The 11,341-nt window shown below is 52.6% G+C and overlaps 1 protein-coding gene across 3 annotated transcripts in view; it reads right to left on the bottom strand.

Moving 5' to 3' along the window:
* The window catches only part of RBM20 (RNA binding motif protein 20), a 179,595-nt gene extending 173,047 nt beyond the window's left edge, over window positions 1-6,548 (bottom strand). The window contains exon 1 of one of the 3 annotated variants that reach the window (XM_045291436.1): window positions 6,216-6,547. In XM_045291436.1, the coding sequence (XP_045147371.1) occupies window positions 6,216-6,247 (32 nt within the window). In that variant the 5' untranslated portion in view covers window positions 6,248-6,547. Of the gene's footprint in view, window positions 1-6,215 lie in introns of all 3 variants that reach the window. The other 2 variants (XM_004701284.2, XM_045291437.1) reach the window with 2 other exon arrangements.
* Between the last annotated feature and the right edge of the window lie 4,793 nt (window positions 6,549-11,341).

Consider the following 11,341-nt stretch of genomic DNA (forward strand, 5'->3'; position numbering starts at 1 on the left):
TGTGGTGGTGGTGGTGGTGGTGGTGGTGGTGGAGGAGGAGGAGGAAAGAAAGCCAATGCTTTTGTCAGAATCTCCAAGAAGCCCATGGCCTGAAGCAGGGCCAAGACTCACGGGCTGAGTGGCTGAGTGATTAAAGGAGGACACTGAGGTCCAGAATACGTGAAACCGCGGAGTTTCTATCACACGTTTCACAAAACGTGTCAAGAGCCGAGGTGACAAAGCCTACGGCTGCACCTTGGACCTCCGCTGGGAAGCAGACAGGCTGCCACGGCTCCATTTCGCAGATGAGAAAATAAAGCTCTGAAGATCGATGGGCCTGTCACCGGTCCCCAGCTAACAAATGTGCATGCAAGATGCCAGGAATTCCGAGGGCATTTAAACTGAGCCCAGGCGGAGTCCCCATACACTGAGGGCTTACATTAAGTACCTCCGAGGGCTTAAATGGTCCCTGAAAAGTGCTCCCCACGGGGGCAGCCTGTACCCCGGGGTGTTCCAGACCAGGGCTCAAAATCATCACAATAGGTAAAGCAAAGACTCCACTTTATGCAAGAGTATTGCAGAAAGGTAATTTTCAGTGTGTGAGTTCTAACTTACCTTTTTTACACAGCCTGCAAAAATAACAGCCCTCCCGTCTTTGATACTATTAGCTAGATGGGTATCCAAGGTACCCACGGCCACCTCAAATCTGACTTTTATTTTCAATTTTCCCTTCGCCATTCCCTCCCCAGACTGAGTCCACCGAGGATAAAACGCCCCTCCCTCGGCGTCCTCCAAGCCAGAGCCTGGGCATCTGGCCCTGCCCACCCGCCGGAGGCCTCTCATTGTGGACTACTAGGGACTTGTTAACCAGAATAGAAAAGAAAAGCGCACCCCATCACCCCCTTCCTATCTAGGTGTTCACATGCCAGCGTTATCTTCCAGCTGCCCCGTGACCATTCCAAACGTAGACACGGCTGTCAACAGAAGAACAGAAAGCAAGAATGTCCTTGCAGGGTTGGCCTGACAGGTCTGTCACTGGTCTCCAAGTCGAAAATAGACCATCCACCACCCGGAAGGTCACAGGGCTCCACACTTATCTCAGAGCCCGCTGGCCGCTGTGCGAGATGCACTGAGCGCCCCCGGAATGAAATGTCCCATCAGCACTGCGCTCTGGAAACCTCTTCTTTTCGACAGGCCTGCCACGGACGAAGTGGCCCTGGATCCCTCGGGTCACTTGTGAAAGCCCTGAGCTTCCTCCCCGACAAGCCTCAGGCAGTGACCCACACCACATCTGGCCTAAATTCACACACACACACACACACACACACACACACACACACACACCCCTTTAGTCTCATTTTACACACAAAAGCTCAAACTCCCGCTCTCCGCCTCATTGCAGGTGGGCATTTGGGAACATATTTATTCCTTAAGATGTCCGAGAGTCCCTGGGGGATACCAATGGTTAGAAGAGGCCCCATCCAGAATGGCCCTGGCGATAGGCTTTCCAAAGGTCACAGCCCTAGAATCCTGAAGGATGGCACCCAGGTTTGAGTCACCAGGACTCAGGGCCAACTGGTTTGGGGTTGGTTGCTGGCTTGTTTGTTAGGCCACCACTTCGCCACCACTTCACCACCACTGCTCATCGTCTCAACACTGTTTTCTACAGGTGTGTGTTTTAGTGGCCCTAAGTTTCAAGAGATGGTGCCTGGATGGCACTCGGCTCCTAAGGGAAAGGTCAACCGTTCGAATCCGCTATGGCTCCACAGACATGCTCCAGTAATGAGACCAGCCTAGGAAGCCCTACGGGGCCTTTTACCCTGTCACATCGGGTCCCTGTGTGTCAAGAGTACCTGAAAGATGCAAATGGTTCACATGCTCAGCTGCAACCAAACAGGCAGAGGTTCAAGTCCACCCTGAGGTGCCTCAGAAGAAAAGCCTGGTGGTTTCCTGGGGGGGAGGGGGGGAGATCAGCCATTGAAAACCTTCTGGAGTGGGTTTATGCAGTGTTTCCCTTTTAGGATTGTCTTGCTTCGCTCAGCAACGTGTTTGTACTGATCCCGCATGTTACAGCGTGTATCCAGGCAGTATTTCATGTTACGGCTGTGTCGTTTCCGTGGCATTCCATCTTGGGCATCTTTTCCGACGGCAGCTAAGTTGGTGGCTGACACTGAGGCTGTCTCCACTTTGGGGCCATTGTGACCAGCACCGAAATGACTGCTGGGGAACTGTGCCTGTGCCCATCGCTGTGTGCTTTCGCCTCGCTGCACCTGTGTCTCCACCCAAAGCCCGCTCACTGCCATCGAGTCCATGCCAACTCACGGCGACCCCACAGGACCGGGCAGAACTGCCCCTGTGGTTTCTGAGACTGGAACTCTCTCTCTTTCTTAATAATTTTATTCGGAGCTCTTAGAGATCTTATCACACTCCACACATCCATCCATTGTGCCAAGCATATTTGTGCATACGCTGCCATCATCATTTTCAGAACATTTTCTTTCTACTTGAACCCTTGGTATCAGCTCATTTCCCCCCACCCCCCTCCCTCCATCATGATCCCTTGATTATTTATAATTTTTTTTTTCAAGTCTCACACCCAACTGCTGTCTCCCTTCACCCACTTTTCTGTTGTCCATCCCCCTGAGGGGAGGGGGTATTATATGTGGATAATTGTGATTGGTTCCCCTTTCTCCCCGCACCTACCCCTCCTGGTATCACTACTCTCATTGTTGGTTCTGAGGGGTTGATCTGTCCTGGATCCCGTGTGTTACAAGTTCTTGTCTGTACCCGTGTACATGCTCTGATCTAGCCGGATTTGTGCGGTAGAATTGGAATCATGATGGGGGAGGGTGGGGAGCATTAAAGAACTAGAGGAGGGTGGTATGTTTCCTCGGTGCTATACTGCACCCAGACTGGCTCGTCTCTTCCTTGTGACCCTTCTGGTAAGGAGAAGTCCCGTTGCGGGACAGTAACTCTTTAGGGTAGTAGAAAGCCTCATCTTACCTCCAGCAGCGTAGATGGTGTTTACAAATTGCTCCCCATCTGGGTAGCAGCTCAACATAGAACCCACTGCACCTCCAGGGCCCCTGGGGGTCTCTACTAGGAAGGGGGAACTACCTAGGATAGGCAAATGTAGAGAGGCCAGCGTTTCCTGGGAGTGTGGGAGAGAGGGGGAATCGTTTGTTCAGAAATATTGTTTGTTGATGGGAATGGAAACTGGAGCAATGGACGTTGCTGACCGTTGCACAACATGATGAATGGAATTGATGTCCTTGAACTGTACGTAGGACTATCATTAAATTGGCAAATGTTGCATTATGCATCGCAGCGCTTAAACAAAAACCATGGCGCACGGTTCTTCAATACACACACGTCATACTGGACTAGGCACAAAGACTTTTAAGTTTCAACAGATCGACACCCTGTTAGCTGCCTCAAAGATGGAGACACAGACAAAGGGTGACAAAGTCTCGGATTCTCTTTGGCAAATTAATATATATGCATACATATATATGTATTAAAATCTCAGGTATTCCATCCAACTCCACTATCAGGCACAGATGGACATGCTCTGCAGAGGGAACGTGGCAACAGTTCGGGATGTCATTTCTGAGCTTCCGCTGTGCTTTGTAGCCTACCTGCTTGGGGGCTCGGTGGGGCAAAAATCATGCTGAATATCCACCACTTGGGAATGAATTGGAACAATGAAAGGATCAGAAGTCCCGTGTGTGTGTGTGTGTGTGTGTGTGTGTGTGTGTGTGTGTGTGTGTGTGTGTTTTAATGCTCTAACAATATCTTAGATAACTGATTTCTTTCTATTTCATCCTTGCTGCGGAATAACCTCTCTACAAACTTCTTTAAAGGCTGAGTGAATGTACTTGAACCCCCCTCCAAAAACATACTAATGAGAACCCTCCCCACGCCAGGACTCGCATCTGCGCTGAGCCATGAGACACACCATGGCTGTTTGCTCTGCTCCATCCATGGAACGCTACGGAAAGACCATTTTTCCGGAGTCGTCTAACCAGGAAGCAAAAGCCTCTGCCAGCCTCGCCAGCTGTTCACGGACTCGCCCACAGGTCCCTGAAGAAGTCACCTCACTAGAAGTTCCTCTCGTTTTAGGGAGCTGACTCAGTATGTCCTTCTGGGGCTTTAAAAGCACGTCAGAGGGCCTCATTGTTAGACGCCTGCCCGGTTTTGAACTGAGGCGACTCACTAGCCCTGACATGACGTCCTTTCAGCTAGAAAGGAGCATGTAGCGACGGCTTTCAGCTGCACCAAAGCTAGGTCTTTCACCCTTAAACTTTCCCCAGAGTGTTTCTGCTTGCCCTCAGGTCAGTTCTGACTCACAGCGACCCATGCAGCTCAGCAGAACCGCTCCCTGCAGTTCTGTCGGGCTGTAAGGTCTGCATTGCAGCAGACCGACAGCTTGTTTTCCCATCCTTGGAGTCACCGTCGAGGGCTTAACCAGTGCGCCACCAGGGCGCCTTATTCCCCCCAAATAACGGAATTCTTCTTTTTTTTAAAGGAAAGCTCTTGAAGAGCAAAAGGGGAAGATGAGCCAGTAGCCTGGACCCTAAACACCATTCAAACTTGACCTAGAAAGTATAAGAAAACACTAAACCTTCCCTCATCAGCCCACAAATACCACCAAACACCAATGACCACCTAGCAGCCCACACCGGCTACCACTTCCACTGCAGCTCACCCAGCTCAGCACACGGCACCGTCTGCCCTTCCCAAGTTAACAACTCATCCGGTTAGGTCTGAGGATGCCAGGGGCCCACGGAGCCGTGCGAACAAGACGGGGGGCTTTGGCTGCTGCTTCAAAAACTATAACCATCAGCATCCCCAGAATTAAAGTCGATGACCTAGGAGTCCGTGGTGGGATAAGGACGGAATCAATCCATCGGTGGGAGAGGAGAGGTGGCTTTTCCTTGGGGAAGAACCCTGATGAATGAATGTAGAAAGAATGCATGGAACAGGAGCTCACGGTCAGAAACATCACGAGATGCAGGTCAGATCCGGAGAGAGATGCTAAAAGGAGCAGACGGATGGTTGTCTAGGAAATGCTGGCTATGGGTGTGGTTTTTCATTTGACAGCGAACACTGCCTTAACCAGGGCTGAGGTGGGCATGGAGGAGAACTCGGCATGCTCACGGTTTTCTCGACTTCAACCCCAAAAGCACACTGTCAATCTAACAAGGAGATAGGGTCAGACAAAGGCACGCTGAGGAAGGTCGGTGACAGGGGGTGGTCAAACGACTACAGCCCATGGGCCAACGCTGAACACAGCCACACTCGCTCATTAGCACAGTGCCTACGGCTTTGGCGAGAACACGGTGAGGTTGCTGCAGGACGGTGCCACAGAGATCAGAGGGCCGGCAAAGGGGAAAAGCGAGCATGACATAAGATCCTGGAAACGTTTGAAATCCTGCAAGAATGCAGCGAATGTGTCACAAGAGGGAGTGCGTGTTGCTGGTAAACGGACGTCAACACACTTGCCTTTTGCAGGGTTGACACACACCTTCAATTCACGCAAAACCATACGCTGCAAAGCACGCTCACCCACGGTGTGGCTGCACGTGGCTATGCAAGATGTTACCACTAGGGGAAGCCGGTGGAACGCGTGCAGAAACGTCCCGTGGAGGCTAAAATGATTTCAAAAATGAAAGCTAAGGAACAGGCAATGAACTAGCAGCTGCCACCCCTGGCCGGCATCAATCTCACAATTACCCTGACGGAGCGAAAACCACTGCCAATTCTCACTCCCAGCAAGACCACAAAGGCAAGTTCCTGAGACTGTCCATCTGTACCCGAGCAGAAAGTCTCACCTTGTCTCCTGTGGAGCGGCTGGTGGGCTCTAACTGCTGACCTTGAGGTGACCAGCCCAAAAGATACCGCAGCTCTTGTTGATGGAGCTTAAAGGCAAATGAAAACCAATTCCAGTGTTACCGACACTTGCTGCCGATGAAGAACTGAAGGAAGAAAGGGTTCGCAGAGGGCACAACCTTTCTTCAAACGGCAAAGCAGTCACCTGCTAACCTACAGGAAGGTGGTCCGACCCCCACCCCCCGCCACCCTGCCGTGACTGTGGGAGAAGAGACCTGAAGGGGGGTACGGGGTGGTCTGCTCCTGTAAAAATAAACGCCCAAACCAAACCAGTTGCCATCCTGTTGCCTCTGACTCACAGGAACCCAGAGGGTTCCAATCTCCATGAAAGCAGCCCGCCTCACCTTTCTCCTGCAGAACCCCTGTTGGCGGGCATGCGCTTCACCCCTGTGCCGCCAGGATCCTGTGGTTCAAAGTACCGCCTCTTTCCACTCTGTCACACAGGGTGCTGGGAGTCAGGATGGACGGGCTGCACCCGGTGGAATCCGTGCTTCCATACTGCCCTGGAACATCTGACTAAGGCTGGGGCACTCCGTACTTCAACGTAAAGTACTAAACCAGAGGGACGAAGAACTAGGCCCAGGCCAGCCCTCAGGGCCTAAAGCAACCCTCAACAAGAGGGGGTTGGGGACTGCTACCTGAAGATGTTCTTGAGAGCACCATTGCTGAAGGGGCCCTGGTGGCAGAGGGGGATTACATGTTGGGCTACTAACCAAGAGGTCAACAGTTCAAAACCAGCCCCACTATATGGGAAAGAGACGAGGCTTTCTATTCTACTCCCATAAAGAGTTACCATCTCAGAAACCCATAGAGGTAGTTCTACCCTGTCCTATAGGATCGCCATGAGTCAGAATTCATTGGCAGGGAGTTAAGTTGACCACTTATGGACATGGTGGGTAGGCTGGGGCAGAGCCCACAGCAGAGGTGACCTTGTCTGACAGCAGAGAGAGGTCGGACTTGTTCCCGGGACAGTCACCCTCAGGGCCAGTTCTGTCACCAACTCTGACGAGGGAGGGGAATGGCTTCAGCAGGCCTGTCCCTTCTTCACTTGTGCAGAGACATTCCCGCAAGGTCATTACTCTTCTCTCCCCACCACAGACTGCCCCTCAGACACATACGTGCCACACAGACTCAAGCTCTTTAGTGACAGATAACAAAGCACGCAAATAATTGTGGCACAATCGGTAGATACTGAGGCCAATGGGCCAAAACAAGAGGGGTGGGGCACAAAGGAGGGGCAGGAGGCGGGTGCATGAGCAGTTCTCCCCTGCCAGGGGCAGCCTTGTCAAGGACATGCACAGGCCACCTGCACCTCCCTGCAGCCTCCCCACAGCCCTGGAGCTGAACCAAGGCTGGTATCTGGGCCATCAAGGTGCTCAGACCCTCCCAAGGGCCCCACACCTCCAGCCATCAGGTGAGCCGTCCCTGAGGACACACACCATAGGACAGAGTGCTGGAGCCCAGATGGCTTAGCCATGTATTAGTCTCAGAGGGGCTCAACACCCTGGGCACCTCCCAGGTGCAGCTGGACACAAGCCGCCAGGAGGCCAGAGACCATCTATCATGCCCAGCCAGGAGGAAGAGGAAGACAAGAAGGAGGCGGAGAAGGCACCAGCTGACCTGCCCTCCCCACCCCTTTTGAGAAACAAGCCCCCCGGGCTGGGGAAAGCAGGCAGCAACCAGTGCCATCCGGAGGTGGAAGAGACTGCGTTTTATGAATGGGCCATTTGGACAGGAAAACAGCCCTCGGGCCTTCCCGGGGCAGTGCCCCCTCCCGCGAAAATTCCTCCAGGCCCATCTGCTCGGAAGAGGCAACACACCCAGAGAGCAAACCCACCACCCACTCCCGGCTTCCGCCCCAACGCCACATTCCGGTCACTTTGCCAAACCAACTAATTGCTCTCCCCGAGGGCGCCTGCGTGACAACAGGTGCCCGGCTCCTGAGCCACCACTCACAAAGTCTAGATTTCGTTGTTTTTAAGTAGCCCGTGCAATGGTTTTAAAAGTCACTGAAGAAGCAGCCCGGCCCTGCTGTCTCCCCCCCTAGGTAGACATTTCAGAAGAGGAGGTGAAAGGAGCTGTGGGCAGTGGGATGGTGGTGCCCTCCGCCCACCTCTGGCATGAACCAGCCCGGATTGTGAATGACAATCACCACCTGATCACCGCCGCGGCCATCTGCGCACTGGGCCTGGGTGCTGGGGCCGGAAGCAGGTCTGCATGTGCCTAAGTCTGTCAGGGCTGGAGGAAGCCAAACCTGCCTCCCAGCCCCCCCTTGGATCAACAGCTCGGCCTCAGACGGACAGACCTCCAGCCCTCTGCGTCCACCTGCTCACTCCTGCGACCCCGCCTCCAGACAGGATCTGAGCCTTCAGGAAGGACTTGCACACAGGGACATGTGATTGCTCAGCCACCCCTGGAAGACAGACAGACAGCACAGGCAGGCTGTGGTGTTAGGAGCCATGCCTCACACACAGACTGCAATAACAGAATCCTGACTAATTAGTCATGTGAAAAATGGCAGTAACCACACCCCTGACTGAGCAGTCACTACATGCCAGGTACTGTACTAACCTCCTTACACAGCCTCCATCCCAAGCCCAACCCTGGAAAGAAAAGAGGAGGACTTGGGCATGGAAATCCGAGGTTCCAGTTTACAAATGTGAAAACTCAAGGTCACGGGTCCCAAATTCCCCATCTAAATCCACATGACTATGCTGGTGCTCATCATAGCAACTAACATATCTCCATACCTGGGCTTTCACCCACTGCTCGAATCCACAAGGAGCCTCACCGTCTCCAGATGTGAACATGAATTTGTGCTCCAGGTCTGCTGACCTGGAGTAAAACCAGTTACGCTCAGAGTCAGTGGTATTGGTGACACTGGGACTCCTGGTCCAGTGCTCATCCTACACCGTCACCCCGTGACATGTCACCTCTTGAAGAAGTATGAAGTGATTCCACCCCCCAACGTTCTCCGGCTGTCCATTCCTCCTAAAATAAAATCTGGATCTTGAAAAACTCTTTCTAGTTGTCAAGCTCAGCCCCTCAAATTCCAGGTGTCAAAACCAAGTCTCAGAGAAGCCCAGCTCCTTGATCAGGGGGCGGGGAACACAGAGAGATGGCGAGCAGGACACCTGGCCTTCCACGCTCCAGGCTGCTTCCCAGAACCAGGCCGCTGCGTGTGACCAGATGTGAGCGCAGGAGGAGTCACCCCACTGGTAGAGGAGCAGTCACCCAATCACATGGCTCACCCCGACACAGGAAGTCTCTTCTCCAGGGCCAACAGGGTAGGTGTGACGCCCAATGAAGGAAACTGAACTTCTGTACAGCAGATTCACTACTGATGGGCGCAGTGTGGCCTGGACTCAAACATTTGTCTAGGAACAGGATTGCAATTGCTGACACCCTCATGGCCAATTCATAGCAACTAACGTATTTGAGTGTCTTGTCACCTAAACATGTTTTGCACAACCATTTTTAAACGTTGCCGTCTGGTCAGCTTCTTATAGAATTTGCTTCGTTGGCATATGCATATGCAAGACTATAAATTCCACCCCATAAGGACCACGTTTATGTTGTTCATGATTCAGCAGCTACTGCTGCACGTAGCACGTAAATGGGCATTCAAGGCGCACGCCTCTGAGTTAAAAATGAATTCAGGAATAAAGTGTCCCCAGGCTGGGCTAGGACAACAGCAAGTGATGGGAGGTAAGAGCCTCTTTTGCTTCAGGAAAAGTAGTCCAAGAGGCGGCTGCTTTTTTGTCAGGCTGACACCGACCGTTGTCTTTGGCCAAACACCCACCACATGAAGTCAGACACCATGAGGCAGGAGAAGTTGCACATCAAATCCACCAACCGTTTCAACAGATTCCCCGGTTCGACGTGAGCCTGTTTGAACCCTTGAAAACCCAGGCAATGGCCCACGCTCCCAAACACAACATAGCGGCAGGTAAATTTGCACATAACCATTTGATGTTAGCTTTATTTGAAATCTTTTAAAATCCTTTAGTAACTCTGGAGCCCTGGGCTCTTTCGGTCAAAAGAAAAGGAAATGGAAATCAGAAAATAAAAAGCCATCCCATGGGCTTTCGCTGTCTAGCCTTGGAGTTCTTAGAGGAAGCAGCGGGAAGAAAAGATGACCGCGTGCACAGTCCGACGTGTGCTGCAGTCCCTGTGTGCCGTGCGCCAAGTGCCTTTCCTACCAGGGATTCTGAGGGTGATTTCCCAAGGAACACTCCAGCTCTTAAAAACACCCGTTTTCTTCCACTCTTCCTGGGGAAGCGTTCTGCTTACAAGTTGCTTGCTTAAACGCCTCTGTTATAATCACTCCATACGTTGCTCGACGTGACAGACTTTTCACTGTACTACTTTCTAACTCTCCTCCCTTCCGCCAGGCGCAGGGCAATCAGCTGTGGCCGGCACCACCAGGACAAAGGCAGGGACAAAGGCAGTCAGCACGTGTCTAGTCCCTGGAATGCACAACTGGCGCCTGGAGCTGCCTGACAGCCCAGGGGCAATGTCCTGACTTTACCTTCTCTGTTTTGGAGGGCAAAGGGAAAGACGGCCACTTCCTGGAGCCCCACATTGGGAATTTCAAATCCACTCCAGGGTGCTCCTGAGAAGGAAGTGGGCTGGCTTCTCCTTCTCCGGCGCCTCTTGGTCACCCTGCATGTGCCTGAGAAAAAGAAGCCGCAGCTATGTTCCCGATCTGCTTACTTCCTGCACACAGTCCTCCCAACAACTGTGGCTGGTATGGGACTATCCCTCCTTATAAATGAAGAGAATGGAGGCTCAAAGAAATTAACTCCCCTCCACCGTTAGCAGGGGGAGAGCCAGACTGTGAACCCACATCTGCCTGACTCACAAGGCTGGGCCCCCCAGAAGCCAAGGAGTGCAGAACCTCGTGCATGCCTGCCCTCGGGAGCTCTCTGCTTCGGGCTTGCTGCTTGTGGTTTTTGCTGTCAGTGAACTAACTCCTCCATGCCCTTCCGGAAGCACATGGTCAGGTCTGTCTTCGGGTCCCCTCTGGGTGGCTTGGAAGTGAGTGCCTCATCATGGGTACCACCCAGGGAGCCACCACTGTCACTAAGGGGAGTCAACAACGCCTGCGAAGAACAAGGGCTCTGAAGCAGCTGCCTGGCCGGGTCCGCTTTAACCCTGCTCTGCCACACAGCAGCTACCACACACTTACCTTCTTTCTCTCTCAGTTCCTCTGCTGGAAAGCGGACAAAGTAACTGTCAAATATTTCATAGGGTTCTCTTAGTATTAAGTAGGACACTGCATTCAAAGCCCTGAAAACCAAACATAAGCACACAATCTTTGCTAACTACATAAATGGTGGTGGTGGTGGTGGTGGTGATAGGGTGATGGTCATGGTGGTCGTGGTTGGTGATGGTCATGGTGGTGGTGATAGTTGTGGTGATGAGGGTGGTGGTGCTGGTGTGATGGTGGTGATAGTTGTGGTGGTGG

The sequence above is a fragment of the Echinops telfairi genome, unplaced genomic scaffold, assembly GCF_000313985.2.
Source record: "Echinops telfairi isolate 266 unplaced genomic scaffold, ASM31398v2 ScPeMD7_70;HRSCAF=299, whole genome shotgun sequence".
Taxonomy (NCBI): Eukaryota; Metazoa; Chordata; class Mammalia; order Afrosoricida; family Tenrecidae; genus Echinops; species Echinops telfairi.